Source organism: Zerene cesonia, chromosome 19 (assembly GCF_012273895.1).
Source record: "Zerene cesonia ecotype Mississippi chromosome 19, Zerene_cesonia_1.1, whole genome shotgun sequence".
NCBI lineage: Eukaryota > Metazoa > Arthropoda > Insecta > Lepidoptera > Pieridae > Zerene > Zerene cesonia.
Genome location: NC_052120.1, coordinates 5,110,491 through 5,131,812, shown reverse-complemented (window position 1 = coordinate 5,131,812; position 21,322 = coordinate 5,110,491). Strand labels below are relative to the sequence as shown.

The window sequence follows — 21,322 nt, the reverse complement described above, 5'->3', positions numbered from 1 at the left end:
TAGGAGCCTTGACTTAATCCTAAAAGTCCTTCGTCATAAACATAATTTTATTATTGTTCTTATTAGTTTTTTGCAAAAAATGTGTGAATTCGAAATTTTTATTCGATAGCTTAAACCGTTCAACATGCACAGGAGGCATATTGCATAGGTAATTAGCTTTATAAAAATAAAGGATTATATTCGAAGTTCTCTATGATTATCATATTATCTCATACGTTTCAGAGTTATTAATTATTGATTTTGAAGTATTTACGTCCACGTGATTATTTTATAAGAGAGAATAAGGAAATGCTTTTATTATACACAAGATTGATGATACCCTCATAGGAGGTCTGTGTCCCAGCAGTGGGAACATATATGGGCTGATGATGATGATACACAAGATTCGAGTCAGATTATCGTTGGTTATTTAGTATTCGTCTTATACGTGATCTATAATGCGTAGGCACAAAACCCTATTATGTAACTTAAAACAATGAGGTAGATATTACGATAATATTCTCTGGGGAAAATTTCATGATATAATTAATAATTTTTTGTAATACATTGTAGCTTAGATTTTTAATGAGTTGACAAAATTAATTGAGCATAAAAATAAACAAATAACAAAAAACTCTCAAAAGGCTCTATCTCTATTCCTATAAGCGAAATTTCGTTATAAATCAAAATATGTGGAAGAAAAACACAGACAACTGGAAATTCATTTATTAGTTTATTTTAGTCTTATTAAAAGAATAAGTTAACAGTAAAATGTAACCACAAGTAAATAAAATACACAAGACTTTAATTCATATAAAATTATTAATAATCAATCCTAATTCGGAATCGCAAACGCAACTGTAACTAAAGATTGATCTAGCAATCCATCCATTTTCTAACAAAAGCTTGTCAATAACGACCTATATTCATGGACATAGTATACAAATAATATAAGTATGAAAAAAAGAGATCCATTCAGAAGTAGAATAATCGAAATTTGGCGGTAGATAGGAGACACGCTATAAATTTTGGGCGTCGGACGGCTTTTCAGAAATTATTGAAGAGCATTGTGATGTAATTTTGGTGAATGCCCTCGTTTATAATTAACTTTCTCATACAAGGAGAAAAATATTAAGGTATAATTAAATTGCAGATGCTGCTTATTTACAAATAAATAACTAATGAATAGTAATATATTTGGCACGTTTTTTGAGTAGGTTCAAATAGAATAATTTAAAAATGTAATCTAAAATAATTATGATCGATTTTAAAATGTATCTAAAAAAATGACATTGAAAACTCGAAAGTTGTTTAAGCTACAGTGACGTGAGGGTTAAACCTTGTTGAATAAGTATTATGTTTTTACCGTATATCGACCATATCCGCATTTTGAAATAGACCCGCGATGCAAAAGTTTACGCAAGTGGCGCCGCCCGCAATCTGCGCTATGTTATTATATATGTAATCCTAGAGTTTACCTTATGAGATCAGGTCAACTAGTGAGGAAAACATTTTTTTTTTTTGCTAATATCATTGTTAAAAAAAAGATGTACGTATGTTTAAATAATATGAAATTTAACTTATTTCCTACCACTAATATAATACTTATGTTATTAATTATTATAGACAAGGTATTTACATATATAATTATTTATAAATTGTCACTAAAAATCAGATCGGATCGGAATTGTATCTTCATAAGAATTATCTGTAACTAGCTTTCCAACCGCGGCTTTGCCCGCGTAGTCGCAGGAAAGATTGACCCGGGGCTTTTCTCGCATGTTCCCGTTCCCGTGGGATTTCCGGGAAAACTATCAACTAATAAACTATCATATGTCCGTCTCCTAGTTCTAAGCTAACTCTGCACAAATTTTCAGCCAAATCGATTCATCCGTTCTTGAGTTATATATATGTATAGTAGTATTTTATTATCTTGTATTATTGGTTAAGTATGTAAGTCGTAATAATATAAAAATATGATCGAACTTCAACAATTTTTTATGTTGAAAAAAAAAGTTAGTTCAATAACGACTTACTTGAATATGTAGTGAACTGAGTATATTTTTTATCAACTAATCAAACTCGAATTTACTAGTTTAATCAATGTCATTTTATGAAACGTATGAACATAATCCTATCTATTTTTATTTCTAGAGCAGGTATACTCATACCAGACGTCAAACGTTACATAATCTACAATGCCAAGGATCCAGTCTGGTCTGATTTCTAATCACGTAAGGAAAGTTATACTAAATTCGCCATAAACATAGCGTCATACGGTATTCATAAAATGTATATTTTATTGATCTGAAGATAATATAGCGAGAATAAACGCCTCCTACGTGTTGCAATATTGTGAGGTAATTGAGGATGTGTAACCGATATGAGGATATTATGAAAGAAAGGGGAAAATCCGCCTGATGACCACTAATTATTTTCAAGTAGTAACTGTTTCTACGTTTAAAAGGAAAAGAGTACCGACATCATTTGTTTCAAACAGTTAAATTTTACTTACCCTAACAATAAAACTGTTATGGTAAGTGTATAAAAAGTAATAAGAAACTCAGAGGCATATGATTTGACTATTTCTAATTATTCAAGAGTGATTTATTATTAATTAAAACAAAGCAGCTGCTCGGTGGTTTGGTCCGCGGGCTTCAATCAAATAGCCTATCCATGCACAAGCGAGCGTGCATAAATATATATTTTTAAGATCCGGAAATAAAACAACAATATTGTGTTATATCTAAATTATTTAATGGCTTTGGTTATCTTTGGCTTTAGGTATGTGTTGCACAACAATTTGTATAAATACATATGTATACTAATCAAAAAGTAACGTTATGAGAAGTTTTAAGATATTCTTACGTGATTAGATGTTTGTATAGGTATAAATATAGGACACGAAAGTGCCGTATCCTAATACTTATATCATCCAAGGAATAAAGAAGATAGAGCTGATAAAACACCTGTCATCACTTCAGCATCTTCGGTTTTATTCGAGTTAGATGGTCCACGGGCAAAGGGCGCTGCAGAATTTGTGTCAAAAAAGTATATTCCGGTTACACTGAAACAACGAATAATTATTATTCATTAAAATAATTAAAAACCTTTAAAGTTTCTCTTCTAAGAGTTTAAATATACTAAATAAAAAAAAACTACATTCTCTTCCAATCTTCACTCCATTATCATTTCGTTTTAACTCAATAAAATTGTCACATTTATGGTTACCAATAACCAATCATAGGTATGAATATACCGTCCATGCTTACTGTCTCGAAAGTGTCTTACTTGTGACAAAATACGTTAAATATTGAAATTAGTTGACATGCGGACACTATGAAGTACGGAGTGCATTTCATATATAGATATAGTTACAAAACACATGATTTGATTGAGACTATTTTAGAGTGGAGTTAAACATTCTTCAATCAATCAATAAATTTAACTGCATATTCATTACATCTTTTCATCCAAATGATAGTTCATAACATGAACATGGTACGTACATAATAACTGTCAATGTTAGAACAGAAATATTTTCTACCATTGTATTACGCTGAATTATCTTGATGTTTTTTTCGCTTTGCTCCAAGTTGTCGCTATTTGATAATAAGGAAACATATGAATTGAAAGGGTAGGCAAGAAAGTGAAAGTTAGTCACACTTCGGCACTTGTACTTAAGCGAAGGCACGATGACAATTAGTAATATCTGCATTCTGATTGCATGAGGTGGTAATATAAGGACAATGTAATGGAATGTGTTATTTTTCCTTTGCTCAAAAATTGTTTAAATAAAAAAATTCTTCACTAAAGACTTATGACTAAACTTTTCAAAAATGCATTCCAAGTCTAGTATTTATGCCGATAAAGAGTTGAGAAAGTAATTACCAAAGATATTGAATATCTTTGATAAGCAAATTCAATATCTTTTATTATAATATAAAGCTTTACCATCGACTTATAACCAATACATATGTTGTGCTACACGTCCTAGACTATATTTTATGTATCTCTCTTCTTTGAAAAACGTAAATGCGGTAGCTTATTAAAATATTTAATTTCAATATTAATAAAACTCACTTTCTCGAGACATGCTCTCCAAAAAGCACGTCCTCCCCGGAGCTTGTTAACTTGCACCATCCTATCATGTGATATAACCACGATGAACATTTGGTTGCATAAAAACCTACATCGGATGATATTGATTCTGCATAGTACTGCGGCGCTCTCGCATGATAGCAGCCAGATTTCGCTGCGAACATATTAAGGTGGACATATTATTTTGGAGTTTTAGAACGGAATTGATGACTAACATCTTAATGACATGTAAATTAGCCATTGTTTAATTTTGGAGATCTCCAATGTTATAACTTTGATAAATTGAAATCTGTGGATCGTTTTTTTCGCCGAGTCATGCGTAATAATGATATTCCCACACTGTAGTCAGTATTCAGTATTGCATGAATCTATTATTATTAAACTAAAGTCAAGATTTATATGACTTGTAAAATAAATCACCTTAGCAACTTGTGAGCAATACCAATTGCTATTTAAGTTTTTAGGCGTAAACGCAATTTCGTACCTTGATTTTACAATTTTAATTTTTGTTGCACATAAATTGAATAATAAATTTGTTTATTTCAAGAGTATTTTGTGAACTTACTATAATTTTCATTTGCCGTACAACCAGGTTGCCATAGTCCACCGTTTGCGAAAAAGTCAACATGGCCGCTAGTTTCAAATTTGCCTCTCTCCAAAGAATTAGTGTGTAAGATATCTACAAACTTAGCATCACTAGAATCTACTTTTTTGGCAGGATCCGTGGTTACAAACAAAGGAAGAGCTGGATCGAGAGCTAAAAAGAATGATTACCATATACTTTTTTAAACTTACAAATTACAAATTTCACAACAAATAAAGGAAAGGAATTAGTTTGAAAATTCTTGTTAAATAAATAAAAAAAGAAACAAGATTGTGGCTATATATGTTGAATTTACGGTTTGTCTTTTTAATGGGCCTATTCAATCCAGTTAGTTAACAGCATGTGTTTTAAAGATATTAATAGTTTACATTCAAATAGATTAGGTACTGATTCACAGTCCTCAAAAGTAAAACTGACCAGTAATCCGCTCCAATAGCCCAGACTTCAAATATTTTGCAATAAAACCTGCAGTTTGTGCTCCGAGACTAAAACCCACTACGTGGAAGTCCTCTAGAGGGAAACCTTGATTCACCAGGTCATCAATGAGTTGAGCAGTGCACATTCCGACCAGCTCAGTGTTTGCAGCAGCATGCAAATAGCATGGCTCCAGAGCTATCTTGTTATAATCCACTGAAATTATGTTGTAGTCACAGCAATCTAAATATGCTGCAAAAATTCCAGTTCTTTAAAGCAACATATTATGAAAAGTAAAGGTAAATAACAAAACACGATGACGTATTTTCAGTACCCAAAAACAATTTGTGTATAATAAATCTAATTCTTCGCATTTTTGTTGATATTATTCAATGTAGTTTATGACTCCATTATCTTGTTTATATACAAATTAAAGGAGGTTACGGACAAGGTTACCTGGTCTTATTTCAGTGTTCGGTGCGTAATCTTTGTGTCCCGTATAACCATGGATCAAAATTTTGATAGGAGCCCCCTTCACCCATGGCGCTGAGTCAATCGGGTCTTTGGCTTTAATTTCTACAGGAGCATGTGCATTTTGCCTATAAAGAAGCATGTTATTCTGAATACACCATGACTTTGATTTGGCATTTTTATTGTTTTATTCAGGCTAAGTTTATGGCTCAACAATGGTACAAATGCCCTATAAATATTTGATATTAACATGTTGTGTTTTGTGCAAACAGTGAATCCTTTATTGAGGGATCTACAATTTTGTTTATTTCCTTGTTTACTAATATGATAAACAGGCCGTGTGTGTTTCTTTTTCCTATCAGTATTTTTTGTCATTTTATGTTTGTACAGTTATGTTTGGCTTTTTTGTTTTTAACTATTTTTAAGTAGGAGGAGAAGATAGCAGTGGTGGCTCAGTGGTGAAAAACTCTGACGTAAATAAAAAAGTCAAAGTTTCGAATCTAGACGAGTGTAATACTATGGGTATTTTGGTTTATATCACTACTGCACCAATTGGTGAAGAAAACCGAAATATTCGAGATTCGAAGGTTCGATGATAACTAACTAACTCTACAGCCAGATGGCCGCTCCGGCCATCTGGCTGTATGTATTCTTCATGGGGGGCTTTAACCCTTGCCCTGTTTAGCTCGTGTATACAAATAAAAATTGATGAAAATGAAATAATACATCATTTTAACTTACCTAGTGTACAACCAAAAAGTAATATTTTCGTTTGGGCAGATTAATGAAGGCGATATACAATTTGGTCCAAATATATTAAGACTGTGACCTAAAACAATTTGTTAAATAAACGCAATTGCTACAACAGAAAAAAACCATGTGCTAAAATATAGAAATTTAAGATTAAATTTATAGTCGACAACACTGTTCAAATAATACTAAGGAGAAAGTATAAATCAAGGCAAACACTGCGTGTTTTTGTTACAGATGCTTATGAAATACCAAGGTATCCGAGAATACCAATACCAAAGGGGTCAACAGTTAGGGTCTTAGTGAAACTGCTTACTAAGCAATTGAGGGTAAAGTTAGATATGAACTTATATAAATAACATGGTAGTGTTATTATGTATTAATTTTACATGATTGTATACAATTAATATACCCTATATACTGTATGTAATCGATTTGTATTCTTTTCATTCCAACAAGATTGCGACATTAATTTAAAGTCGGGAACGAATTTCCAAGTAGCGGCTTTTCTTAGTTTTACCAAATTTGACTGATAAAATTGAAATAAGTGCTCTACTGCTTCAATACAAAAAGTAATGTACGGATATTACAGGACAAATGAACTAATATTTATAGGACTTATTTAAGAACTTACTGAACGTTACTTTAGTACGATACACAACACACGAAGAAACAACACTTCATTAATCTTATTGATGACAGAATCCTTAATAAATTATACTTACAGGAAAATATGACAGAAAACGCTAATAGTATATAAAAATAGAGAAGCATTTTACGCGACTAATTAAACTTTATAAATATTGAAATTAAAACGTTGATAGAAATGTATTAGGTCAAAGTCGTTATTAATTTAATCGCCTAGGAAAAACTAGACGTCTTTTGTACTATTTATAGGTTTGTCTAGTTCGAAGATCTTTTTTAAACTGACTGATTTCAATAAATTTATCACTGACATTGAATGGTACTAGATCAATTTACCTAGAAGGGTACACAAAGTGTCCTTACTGTGAGCAATGTGTAAGGACGCTTCAGGTAGGTTCATCAAAATAGTTTAAATTGAGCAGAAAACATGTCAGTTTACTGAAACATCAACAAGTACATCAGTGATCAGTCTACATTAATAGTACTTATATGTACTACTAAGGATAAGCATTAAAATAACTATTTATTTATCTTAAAGAGAGTATTTTTGTCACCTTAACCTTATTAGGGTTAGGGTTTTCAATTATAGAATTGTTGTTAGGTGTAGGGTTGTTAATAATTAATAGGTTACGATATTTTCATAATTAAAAGTAATCTATATTCCTTATTACAAGCGCACAGCGTTCTCTAACACTATCCCAACATAAGATACATTGTTTAAGTGGTACATTTTATAAAAAAAAAATCTATATCACCTTTACATAAGACTGTATATGTGGTTTTTGAAATTCACGTAAACATTTATACAAACTTGAATTTAAGCTTCTAACAATCTCCCCTTAACTTCCATCACATAAAATTGCATCCTCTGTGAAACGCACGCAATAATATATTGCAAACAATTCGAATTGATTTAGTGAGTGAGGGTTTTTATAAAACTCTGTTACAACATAAGTGTTGACAGAAAGGGTAATAATTCGTTACTTTTTTTTAGATACTTTTAGAAAAACTAATGAGCCTTCAATAAGTTCTACTCTTTGATAAGCTAAAGTTAGATATTTGATGTGGTATTTTTGTTATTCCTCAGACACACGTTTATAAAACTACATTATGCATGGACAATTTATTTTATTATTTTAGTACATTCATTTAGGACCACTACACATCACGAGCCTAAAATTCAATATAAGTACGAATTATGGTAAGATATTTGAATCAGTACACTTACAGTGAAATTTTTAAAAAGCTAATTATCAGTATGGAAAGTAGAAAATGTTTCATTAATAGGGGAAAAGCAATTAACAATAATACTTAAGTAAGACCCAACGACTAATAGTTGTTACATATAATCGGAGTTGTTTCGGGCGTTAGTCCTTTGAAATAGTATACAGTTTTTTTTTTGTGTTTCTCGGAATTGGAACACGCAATTTTGTAGTTTTTATAAGTGGATAAGGTTGTTAGAAACTGAACTCGAAATTTGTCGGGTTGTCACCCTTGTCCTGCGGCAGCCATCTTGAAGAAAGGTTTTCACATTACCTATCTTATACCTTTAAACGAGCAATTCTTGTATATATATATATATATATATATATATATATATATATATATATATATATATATATATATATATATATATATATATATATATATAATTGGAATCTCGGAATCGGCTCTAACGATTTTCATGAAATTTAGTATATAGGTGGTTTCGGGGGCGATAAATCGATCTAGCTAGAAACCTTTTTTAGAAAATGTCATATTCGTGTTTTATTCGTGTTTTTTTTTCCTTACATCTATTGGTGAATAATGATACTATAAATGCGAAAGTTTGTGAGGATGGATGCATATGTGTGCGTCTGTTACTCTTTCACGCAAAAACTAAAAAAAATTGAAATTTGCAATGAAATTTGCTTCGTAGATAGCTGGACAACTGAAATAACACAAAGGCACTTTTTATACCGATATTCCTACGGGATACGGACTTACGCGGTTTCAACCGCGGGTCACAGCTAGTATATTTTAAACTAGCAATCCTGCAGAAATTTGATTCATTGTGTAATATTACCACGTCAAAATTGTAGTAACTTCGAACTGTTATCGTAAAATTTAAACATTTTGTTCATTGTTGCCCTCATAATTACCGTCAAGGGCTCCATAGATAAAGAATGTACTATGTGAACCAAGAAAAAATTATGCGTCGGTGGAACACTTCATACTTTCATAGTGAACCATAAATAGCCCTATTTTCTTTGTTGACCTTACTTTTAATCGCTAGCGGAAATGAAGTTTTCCTTCCGGTGTTTTCGTATATAATAAAAATTTACTCGAATTTTATTGTGCTTCATCTAATCTAACCAGATAAGATAAATTAATTAAATTGTTACATTTGTTTTAATGTTGCTTCACTACTGTAAACAATAAAGTTGTTTGTAAATTTTATTTTAAAAAATGTGTTAGATGATGATAGTGTTAATGACATGGTATATATACTTGGCCAATTATATTTTCGAGGTCTCATTGAAAATTTGCGAAATAAAAAAAAATTATGACAAATAATTTGAAATCTAGAAAGATTGACGCTACACTGGGGTGGCGAATGAACGAGTGACGAGTTTAAAAAAAAAAATTCATTGATGAAGGATTTTAAATAAAAAATAATATTTATTTTGATTTCGTTTATTTTTACATTTAAAATCAGTCGGTTCTTTCGAACAGAAGTAACATTTGGCACGTAATTCACTATGCGCATGGCAAACATAAAGCGTTGTCATACTTTTATAAATCTGTGACAAACAAAGCTATCACATACCAAGTATAAGTTAAGAGTTACATAAATTCAGTCTATTGTTCCAATAATAATATTTTGCATATTGTACAATCACTACCAAACCCAATATGTATTAGTTTATTAAATTCGAAATCAACATTGTACTGAAATTTTACGATAATATTAAGAGGTAGTAATTATTTAATTTTCATTTATTGATCTTTAAATCCTAAATTGAAATTATAACTTTTTGACACTTATCCTTGAAACCATTGGAACTTTATATTTACAAAATTACGTATTTACTATTTACATTAATTACATTTGAAAATGAGGTTTCAATTTAGGAAATAAGCACTAACATCATAATTAATTGTTAACCTATTATTAAAATCTATATTTAACAAAAATATGGCAAGATACATTAAAGAGATCTTGATACAAGATCGTAAAAATTATGTACATTTACTATAATTATTTACAAGGAAAATATTATACATTGTTAAACATATTCTTCGGATGGTTTTGGCGTTCCATTAGGAAGCCTTAAAGATGAAGACATTCGGCCATTGACAGAATCAGGTAGTTCAGCAATGTCTTTAAAAACTCCTATCATGCTCTCAAAGTTGGGACCCCAATTCAATAAATAATCCCAGCCTAGAGTGGCCGGGGCCGGAGAGCCGTTAGCTTGTCTATACAATGCTGAACCCACATGAGGAGCGAGATCGTCATCCGATGCGACTAGAGTGCTTAATGAACCACGAAATGACGAGTCAAAACTTTCGTATGGCGGTGGTAATATTGGTTTTTTATTATTACTTGTGCTATTAACATTTTGTCTTCTTACGTCATCAGGTTTATCCGCACTTAAGCTATTATTGTCATATTCTATTTCTGAACACGTAAAGCTGTCATTACCACTTTCATCATCTGATCCTGTTGAACTTCTGTTGTCTACTGGTGGAGAGTGATGCCTGTGTGACATATGATGGCTAACACCGCCACTACGTGGAGCCTCACTAGAGCTTGATACTGCATCTAAGGTGGATACTAAACTTGAGGTACGTTGCCTTGCATTCATTCTTTCTATTTCTTCTGCAGTTAGGCCTACTGCTCCAGAGCCCACTGATACTTGTTGCGCCTGAGCAGATGCGTTAGGTGTTTTTCTACCTGCTGAAGAGCTTTGTCCGCTCAATTGGGACATTACTGGACTGTTTAAACTCCGTTCACTATTACTATGTAAGGCATCTTTACCGACTCCACCTGAACTAGAAGTTGTTGCCAATAAAGCACTCTGGAGTGGCTTTCCTGATATGTCGTGAAGAGTCAGTATTCTGGGTTGTTGGCTCAGTTCACTACTTGGCGAAAGTCGAGCTAAAGGTGTCGTTTGATGCTGTCTTGGTTGAGGAGGTGGTTGTGAAGCTTGTGGTAGTACTCTTGGTGGATAACCACTTGAATGATGAGGAGAATGTCTATGTTGTGGAGTCTGATGTTTGTGGTGGTAACTTGCAAGTGGAGGAGGCGTCGCTTTGTATTTCCGAACACCGGCTGCTTCTCTAAACCCTTTGTAGTGATATACAATATCTATATCTGAAGGTGCAATCGAACTAGCGTTTTCCAGATCATAATGTTCAGGAACTTCTGAATTCAAATCCATACCACTGGGATGGTCATGATTATGTGAGTGGGATGTGTTAGTTGATGGTGGCGGGGGTGGATGGTGATCATCTCTAAGAGCTGGACTTTTTCCCACTACTTCGCGTTCAATTATATCCGGCCGTTGTGGTCTAGGTGGATCAATATTCATTATTTCACGATCTTTATACTTTTTGGATAGAAGTTCCGGCCCTACAATATGGCCAACGTTTCTCATTATATCTGCATTTTCGGACATGTAACTGTTTAAACTCGTTTCATTACTATGTATATTTCTATTCATTAGACTATCATTGGTACCAGCGATTAAATTTGGTGCATTTAACATTGCAGGACCACCATTTTGCTTAGTGTGTACCACATTACTTTTTACATTTGGAACACCAGCTTTCTCCTTTTTCTGTTTGCGCAGACGAAATACAATAAAGGACACCAATATAGCGACAATTAATATTATGAAAAACGAAATAACCAATGTAATTCCAATACTTAATGGATCAGGGTTTTGAGTTAATCCAGCTCCGAAAGCGCTATGACAACCCGAAATTATTTTTCCCTTGCGTGTAACATCTCTTAAGATGCTACCGTTTCCAATAAATGGTTGAATCTCATTATTTATAGTTAAGTTTGCTAGACATCCTTCGAACTTATTGTATGATGATATCCATTCAGATTTTACACCGCCTAATGATATGGCAGTTAAGTATGGATCTAAAAAGTCGTGTACGCTTGCAGCATCCAGTTCTTCTCCAACCAATCTATCGTCAACCAGCAACTTTATGCTCCTGCCATAACCAAATAATGTTACATTATGCCAATTTCCGTCGGAAACATCGCGTTGTTCCATTTGCGTCATATTTACTAGTGAACTTTGTTTTGACGTATAGCTTACTTTTCCTTCAATTAATTCAATTAGCGTATAATATTTTTCCGTAGCAGCATAAAACAGTAAACCGACTTTTCTATGAGTTTTAAATGAAAAAGACAAAACCTTAGCGGGATTAGTAGCTTTAGATATTGCTTTTGTCACGCCTTTAGTTAACTTTTTCTCCCAAGCAGTATTACCACCGTAAAATGATTCAAGTAATTGCATCCTTCTGTGTTTTTCTGAAATTGTGTATATTACATATCCATTGTCCCCGACGGATATGCTTTGAAGTGAGTTACTACAATCAGATGACAGTATATTATTACCACATGTACAATAATTTGTTTTCCAGCGATCGATACATTCTCCTACACCACATATATCCTTTTTGAAACATGCTCCTCTTTCAGATCTATCGCAATTCGGTTCAACTCCGCGAGCTTTCAAAGGATTAGTCAAGTTTAATAACCGACCATTGATTGTAATACTGTGCATACAGCCAACAAAATCATCCGAGTGTATTTGTCCCGGACGTTCTAAGACTGGATCTGCTTTGTGTAAGCCGCCGATGAGAAGAGGTTCGTTGTTGAAATTCAAAGTTCTGAAAAATAAAAAAAGGCAATCAAATCATTTCATAGGAAAATATTAGCATTTTGTATAAAAAAATCTCTGTTTTCATTATTTATTAACAGGTTCTTAATTTACTAATTATTTTTTATAAAGCATGTTAAAACGAATGCACGGTAAATGCTTTTATTGAATACTAGACGCTCGACCCGGCTCCGTCTGGATATAAAAATTCCTGTTTAATCCAAAGGGAGAATTTAAACTCCGTTCAGTAGTTTCAGCCTGATTGACGGACAAACATCCAAAAAAACAAACTTTCACATTTATAATATTAGTGTGATAGTGTGATTATATTATCTTACCCTGCTTGGCCAGTATCATCGTCGTAGCATGATTTGTCACCGGGCTCACATTCCGTACACACGTCTCCGTGGTCAGTACAGGTAGCTATGCTTAGAGAAATAACTCGGCCATTTCGTGTTGCTGTTAATTTGTACCATTTTCCATCCGCTAAATTTTTATCTGTTTCTGTAATAGCAACTGTAGTAATTGATGTCCGAGCACCACCAAATGAAAATACAGGTTTTCCTCCAAGTAGTTCTATGGCAATAAAATCAGATCTGCCTCCGGTTTGAGCTCCGTAATTATAAAGCAACAACGCATCTGATTTTGTTGTGGCAAATACGAGGGTAATATCATTCGTCGAAGCATCTAATGTCGGAAATTGCATATACGACAATTCATTAAAACCAAATGTTGAGCTTTCACAGTGTGTACCATAACGACCGTTTGTGCAGCTGCATTTATAACCTGGTTTTAAGCTGATACATATCCCTCCATGTAAACAAGGATTAGGTCTGCATGAGTCTATGAGACCTTCGCATTGATTTCCTCGATATCCCGGTCGACAAAGACAGAAGAAAGAGTTTCTATCCGAACTTTCCTTGCAGGAACCACCATTTTTGCATGGGTTGCTACTACACGCATCATCACGTTCTAATTCGCAAGTTTTACCTTCTCTTCGATCTGGACACAAGCACATAAAATCGTGACCTTGTTTTCTGCACTGTGCTCCGAATTTGCATGGGTTTGGTGAACATGGATCTTGACGTTTTTCACAATTTTTACCCATAAAGCGATCATTACAATGACATTCATAATCATGTTGCACTAACGGTGAAGATATAATCAGAGTGGAACTTTCTGTAATTTTGGTGTCATCCAATACATTGATTGCATCGGTACATATGCCGTCATTTTCACATGAATTTTGAGCACAAGGAAAAAAGGGGAGTATAATTTGTTTTTTTAATATTTTTTTTATTTCTGACTCTTTTGATTTAAGATGCTTTTCCGTACTGTCTCTTTTCCATATCACGTTATTTACTTTTATAGCCATGGTTAAATCTAAAGTTCTTTTAGCTTCATTAATACTGTACAGATATACACTTTCTTTATTTTTAAAACCTACTTTTAGCGTTTCTAATAAAATTCGATAATAATGCGATAAAAAGTCGTTAGCTGTCATGTTAAATATTCGGACAGTGACTGATTCTTCAACTGTATTGTTATCAAAGGAAAAGTACTCAACGCTGACTGATGAGACAACGTCTCTATGAATTCCATCATTTCCAGATACTGAAAAAGAATAACCTTGACCAGGTTTCACAGAGTTAGAATACAAGTCACATCCCTTTCTTATACTCAAAAGCGAAAGAGTACTTTCAGATGTTGACTCTTTAATCATTTTGCATTTATAGTCACCAACGATATCTGGATCGTTTGGTTTAACGTCAGCTATCTTACTGGGAGGTAATTTATTATTAAAGGCAAAAACAAGAACATGGACTGATCTTGGTGTTGGCGGATTATCATTTCTGTCTAATACCTTGATATGAATGGTATAGTTTGAAGACATTACAGGCATTCCACTATCTTCTATTTGTATCATTACTTCTAGGTTTGGAGTAAGTTCTCTATCAATTTTTCTTGTAGTAAAAAGTACACCAGTATGTTTTTGCACTTTTACAAAACTTTGATGTTTTCCTCCAATAATAGTATAAGAAAATGGTGCACCATTTGGAGGTAGGTCAGGATCTTTTGCAGAGAGCGTTGTAATGCTTGTATTAGGAGGTTCATTTTCATAAACAGAACCATCGAAGTTTTCTGTATCAAATATAGGCCCATTATCATTTATATCAGTCAAAGTTATTTTCACAGTTGTAGTACCTGTTTGTGGTGGAATTCCAGTATCTATTGCACCCACTATTAACGAATAAGAAGATAAAGTTTCGCGATCAAGATGCCGAGTGACTTCTATTATACCACTCTGAGGATCAATTTTGAAATCTTGATTTCCATTACCCGAAATAATTGAATAGCTGAATTGATTATTTTGCGGGCGGACATCTTTGTCTATAGCTTGTACTTGTATAACTTCTTGGCCTATCTTTGAACCTTCTGAAATCGTTGCTTCGTAATAGTTTCGCAAAAACTCTGGTGGATCGTTACCATCTTGAATTGATATTATGATCTGTGCCTCGTCTGTATCGTTACCATGAATACTTCCATAGTTTTTAGCTAGCACCGTTAAAACAACTCTATTTTGAGTTTCTCTGTCTAAGTATCGAGCTACCCTAATTACGCCAGTCTGTGAATTAATATTGAAACCTTTATCGTTACTTGATCCTACAAACAAATAATAAATAACTCCATCGTCACCACTGTCTTGATCGGTTGCTTGAATTACACCAACATTTGTACCTACTTCAGCAGATTCTGATACATCAAAGTGAAATACGGGTTGTACAAACTTTGGATAATATTCGTTTACGCCTGTAATATGCACTTCAACCTCGGTAGTGCTGCGCATAGTCGAATCTGGGTTTTCAGCCATAACTTCTATTTTATACGTTGTTTTTTCTTCGAAATCAAATATTTCCTTAGAAAATATTTTTCCAGTATTAGAATCTATATTAAATAACGACGTCATTCCATTTATAATACGATACTTAATAATTGCATTTTTCGGTGAATCAACATCTACGGCTTCTACACTGAATATGAATGTATTTATCGGTGAATTTTCTTGCAAATATGCAATGTAATGAGATTGGTTGAAAATAGGAGCGTTATCATTAATGTCTGTTAGGATAATTGTAACTGTTGCAGTTGCCTCTTTAGGTTTGAATCCCAAATCTTTTGCAGTGATATTAAGTCTGTATTCTTGAACCTCATCATAATCGAGTGAACGTCGTATACTAATTACACCTGATACGGGGTGGATTTTAAAGACATCGTCCTCATTTCCTGATGAAATTTCATATCGTATTATGCCATTAGGACCATCGTCTTCATCGTTACCTTTTAATGTTAGGATAGAAGATCCGACTGGCTCATTTTCAGGCACTATTACTTGATAACTTAGAGCTGTAAATTTGGGGCTATGAATATTTTCTCCAGTTACAACAAATTGTAAATTTGTTATATCCCATTGTGGTGGGACTCCTTTGTCAACTGCTTTTACTTTGATATTGTAATACTGCCCAACATTATAAAATTGTTTGCTTACTACTATCCATCCCGATATTTTATCAACTGAAAAGAATGCTGTTCCATTCCCACTAAAAACATGGTACTCTATTTCAGCATTAATCCCATAATCTAAAGTGTCTTCAGCTTGCAACTTGATTATCTTTTCACCAAGCGTGGCATCATGTGGGACAGGTACTAGTGTTTCGTGTGGCTTAAATTTAGGTTTATTGTTATTGGCATCTACAATATTTATGGTGACGAGGCAATCAGATGACATGGGTGGTTTACCATTATCAGTAGCTACTACAATAACAGAATAAGTATTTTCAGGTGACGAATTGACTGGTGTACGTTTATAGTTCATAGTAAATTTGCTTGAAATTTCCCCGGTAGCAGGATCAATAGAAAACAAATCTGATGTTTGTTGTAAAGAATAAGAAATAATTGAATTAGGTCCTTGTTTATCTTTATCAGTAGCAATAACTTGTCCAACAAAACTGTTTTTCCGTTGCAATTCTGGGAAATTAAAGCTGTAATATGAATATTCAAATTCAGGTGCATTATCATTTTGATCCTGTATGGTGATAGTTAAAGGTGTTTCAGACCTCCACGCCCCATCAATCGCTGCAACTTTTAAAATGTATTCATCTTGTATTTCTCGGTCTAGCGGACGCGCTACAGTCACGTTACCTGTAACGGGATCAATCACAAACTTTTCTCCAGGATTTTCTACGAAACTGTAAGTAGCATTAGCATTTGTTCCAATATCTAAATCTGAACTTGTAACTTTGATAACAAATGAACCAATTTCTGCATTTTCGGTTACATTCACGCTAAAGAGTCGCGTAAACCTAGGTGGATTATCATTTTTATCAGATACAGTTACAAGAACAGTGGATGTTCCAGTGAGCTGGGGTACACCATGGTCTACTGCTTCAACTATGATTTCATAAAATGGGATCGATTCCCTATCTAAGGCAATATTAGTATAAATTTCACCATTATCTGTATCGATTACGAAAGTTTCTTCATAATCATTTACGAGTCTAAATGCAATCTTTCCATTTCCATCTGAGTCGTCATCGTGAGCTTCAATTTTTATCACTGTTTGTGGTGGTGATTCTTCTTCGGGTACAGTAGCATTATATAACATTTGTTCAATAACAGGTGCATTATCGTTGGCATCAGAAACTTTTATTTCTATTTCTATAAAAGATTTTAAAGGTGGATTGTCGGAGTCTCTAACTTCAAACCACACCTCGTATAGAGGCATCGTTTCATAATCGAATCCTTTTCCCGTAATGAAAACTTCTCCACTCATTGGTTCTACTCGTAGTGCATCTCCAACGTTGCCACCTGCTACTGAGTATTGTAGTAAGCCTACAGACCCCTTTTTGGGAGACGTAGCTGATAAACGAGTCACTAATACTCCTTCTGGAGTATCTTCGGGGAATGTAAATGTTAATTTATTCGTAACGGTGAACTTAGGGAAATTCTTTCCCGATTTGGGTATTAAAATCAAGTCTGCTGAGCTTTGTCGAGATGAAATACCACAGTCCGTAGCTACAATTACTAAATTAAATGTAGGTGACAGTTTAGTTCTATCATTATATTTGTTTAGAGCTTCTTTTGCTTTGATCACACCGGTTTCTTTATTTATGGTGAACAAATCCTGATGCTCCCCTTTCAAATTATAAATAATTTTTTTGTTTAGACCAACGTCATTATCTTTCGCTTTTACACCAAAAATAAAATCATTTGCCTTAGTTTTTTCAGATATGAAAACTTCGTAAACTGTTTGAGAAAATGAAGGTGTATTATCATTTTCATCATCAACAACTATTGTGACATTAGCTGTGGCTGTTCGTGGATCTGTGGTAGATGAATCTTGAGCCATCACAATTAAATAATACGTTTCCCACTCCTCCCTGTCCAATGTTTCATTATTTGTAATTACGCCTGTAACTGGATTTATGACAAATCTTTCAGATTTATCCCCAAGTAAGCTGTATCTTATTTTAGCATTGTTTCCTATATCTTTGTCAATTGCTTTTGGATTTAGTATTATTGTACCAAGTGGGGAGTTTTCTTTGATATGCGCTTTGTAACTTTGTCTTTCAAAGTCGGGACTGTTGTCATTTACATCTTGAACAATTACTTTAACTGTTCCCGACCCTGTTAATGGAGGAGAACCTGAAACGGTAATTATTGAATTATTTCAACCATTTAACAAAAATCTTTTAAGTAATAAACTTTAAACGAAATATAGTTTCATATTTTTTATATAATTTATTTATATAAAAAATTAATTATATAAAAAATTTTAATCTATATTTCGTTTGTTTTAATTTTGACGATTAAAGCTTGTTACCTGTATCCATTGCAACTAAAGACAGCGTGTATTCATCTTGTGCTTCTCTATCCAAAGTTCTTAGTAGAGAGATTTGACCCGATGATGCATTTATTTTAAAAAGATCAGCATCGCCTTCTTTTATAAAATAGCGGACTTGATTATTAAAAGGCGGTGAATCTGCGTCATAAGCGTGTACTGTCAGAATATATCCACCATTTGGAGGAATAATGTTTTCCATTACATATGCTAAATACGGTGAGTCCAAAAAAGTTGGTGGATTATCGTTAATATCTTGTAATGATATTGACAGCTCTGCCGTATCAAATCGAACATCATCTTTAGCACAATCTTCAGCTCTTATTGTAAGAACATACCGAGATTTTCTTTCATAGTTCAAATTTTTGGCAACTCTTACTATTCCAGTGTCTTCACTAATGCTAAAGTCCCTGTTTTCATCTCCAAAATCTATCGAATATCTTACTCTACCATTTGCGTCTTCGTCGACATCAGTTGCAGATACCTAAAATATTAATAATGGTATGTATGTTACTTCAAAAAATATTACCTATGCTTTAACAAGTAACTGAAAAATTTAAATTACTTACTTGCAATACGCTTGCACCTATGCTTGCATTTTCCGGTACGGATGCACTATATTGCTTAGGATCAAAAACAGGGCTATTATCATTCTCGTCTAATATTTTAATAGTAATCTCTGTTGTTGTAATTTGAGCTGGGTCGCCTCTATCTTTTGCTTTTACTGTAATTGTATAGGAGGATTTTAATTCTCGATCAAGTTTTCCAGTTGCTCGCAAAATACCGTCCACATTTCCCAGAGAAAAATATCCGTTAACATCAGGGCTAGAATCCATAAAATATTCCACGTAACCATTCCTCCCTTCATCTTTGTCTACTGCTTTTATTGTCATAATAACAGTATTTAGAGGAATATTTTCAGATACTGTAGTCATATTAGCACTTACAAACTCAGGAGCCATGTCATTTACGTCTTTTAATTGAACTGTTACCTGCACAGATTTTATGATGGTTAGATAAATTTTTAGTATGTCTTAAATAAAATTTAGGGAAGGATTTTTATGTTTTTACCTGAACAGTAGAAGATAATCTAGGCTCTGGGGGATTTGCTAAATCCTTCGCTGTTATTATCAAATTATACAAAGATATTTTTTCTCTATCCAATAATTTTGCTGTATGGATTGTACCATTTGAAGATATTGTAAAGTCTTCATCATCATCTCCTGAAGTTATACTGTATGTCAGTTTCCCGTTCCAGCCTGAAATTTTTTAATGCCATCCATAATTTACATAACGTCACATCACATATTTAACATCTATACCCGATTTCCAAGCAATACATACCAGTTCCATTTGAAATTTTATGCGTTAAATAGAAAATTACCATTTTTATTATGAAAAGTGTATTTTTATATCATATTTTTATAATATTATCCATATAATACATCAATCGTACCTGAATCAAAATCAGTTGCACTAACAGTTACAACGGATGTGCCCACAGGTACGTCTTCAAGGATTTCATTCGAAAAACTCATCGGGTCAAAAATAGGAGCGTTATCATTCAGGTCGATAACATTTATATATACAGTAACTGTTCCTGATAAAGATGGATGGCCATTGTCCTGTGCTTGGGTAACTAAAATATAATGCGGCGTCTGAAATAAAGAAACAATACAGTTCAAATTTACATATGTCATTAAATTTATAAATATTCATATAATATATAGTCGTAACGGCTTGCAACTTAGTACGTAAAAGTAGCATATTGATAACTATTTAGCTTAGAATGTATATAATATAAAAATTACGATTTCTTTGTTGCTGAAATTTACACAGAGCGTTAAAGAAAGTATTCCATAAAGAATAGTAGTACAATGTAACCACAAAGTAACTTTAGCAATTGAATGTTATAATTGCATTAAAAATGTTTTATTAATTCGAGTCACATAACGACGGCGACTGACAAATACTCTATACATGTGTATCTTTATTCCAGTCACAAGTCTCAGTTACAAGCGACGAAATGACATTTCAAGACCCCAGCACGGTATTTGAATTTTCCATATAATAGGTCACCAAAACTTTCCAGCTATGACAAGCTCTTTCATTCGTGGATCGTGGAGCGGGATGACCATTTAAAAAACGGGCAGCGGTCCCGGAATCCGGCTCTTGAATGTTTTGCAGACGGCCGCTTTGTCAGACATTGTTCGGCCCTTAATTTCGATGGCGGATCGAGTTGGCAAATGCCGAATATGATGCGCGACGCGAAAAAACTGTACTGGGATGAAATTAGCAGCTCTCTAGCGCGGTACCCGGAATTGGCGGGCGGTCGAGAAAACGAATGTACAGCGAATTGTTTTTACTAATTAGCAGGGCCGTCTGACTTGATGAGTCTTTGTGCACCATTGTCATTCGTATTTCAGAATACATGCGACAATTTGCATTCCTTTGCATAATTTCTCGTGTTAGTTTATTAATAGTAACTGATACGCTACTTTGCTTGTATTATTAAATGACGTCATAATTTTCATGTTATTACAATTTAATAATACATTTATTAACAATAAATATAGC

General features: G+C 33.4%; 3 protein-coding genes across 3 annotated transcripts in view; 1 reads left to right on the top strand and 2 right to left on the bottom strand.

Annotated features, from left to right (window-relative positions):
* Nucleotides 1-2,729: 2,729 nt before the first annotated feature.
* On the bottom strand, nucleotides 2,730-5,711 carry LOC119834329 (lipase member H-A-like). The gene is made up of 5 exons (XM_038358670.1): nucleotides 5,555-5,711; nucleotides 5,102-5,350; nucleotides 4,646-4,837; nucleotides 4,063-4,234; nucleotides 2,730-3,046 (listed from the first exon to the last, which is right to left on the bottom strand). The coding sequence occupies exons 1-5, from the start codon at nucleotides 5,709-5,711 to the stop codon at nucleotides 2,911-2,913; spliced, it is 906 nt and encodes a 301-aa protein (XP_038214598.1). The 3' UTR covers nucleotides 2,730-2,910.
* A 3,915-nt stretch (nucleotides 5,712-9,626) lies between these two features.
* LOC119834705 (cadherin-related tumor suppressor) overlaps nucleotides 9,627-21,322 on the bottom strand; it is an 84,081-nt gene continuing 72,385 nt past the window's right edge. Inside the window, exons 4-9 of the mRNA XM_038359164.1 lie at nucleotides 20,202-20,403; nucleotides 19,817-20,004; nucleotides 19,315-19,737; nucleotides 18,728-19,229; nucleotides 13,185-18,549; nucleotides 9,627-12,856 (exon numbers count right to left, since the gene is read on the bottom strand). Coding sequence (XP_038215092.1) covers nucleotides 10,234-12,856; nucleotides 13,185-18,549; nucleotides 18,728-19,229; nucleotides 19,315-19,737; nucleotides 19,817-20,004; nucleotides 20,202-20,403 — 9,303 coding nt within the window. The 3' untranslated portion in view covers nucleotides 9,627-10,233. The remainder of the gene's footprint in view (nucleotides 12,857-13,184; nucleotides 18,550-18,727; nucleotides 19,230-19,314; nucleotides 19,738-19,816; nucleotides 20,005-20,201; nucleotides 20,404-21,322) is intronic.
* LOC119834734 (cadherin-related tumor suppressor-like) overlaps nucleotides 21,001-21,322 on the top strand; it is a 13,020-nt gene continuing 12,698 nt past the window's right edge. The window contains exon 1 of the mRNA XM_038359206.1: nucleotides 21,001-21,069. Within this exon, the coding sequence (XP_038215134.1) occupies nucleotides 21,001-21,069 (69 nt within the window). The remainder of the gene's footprint in view (nucleotides 21,070-21,322) is intronic.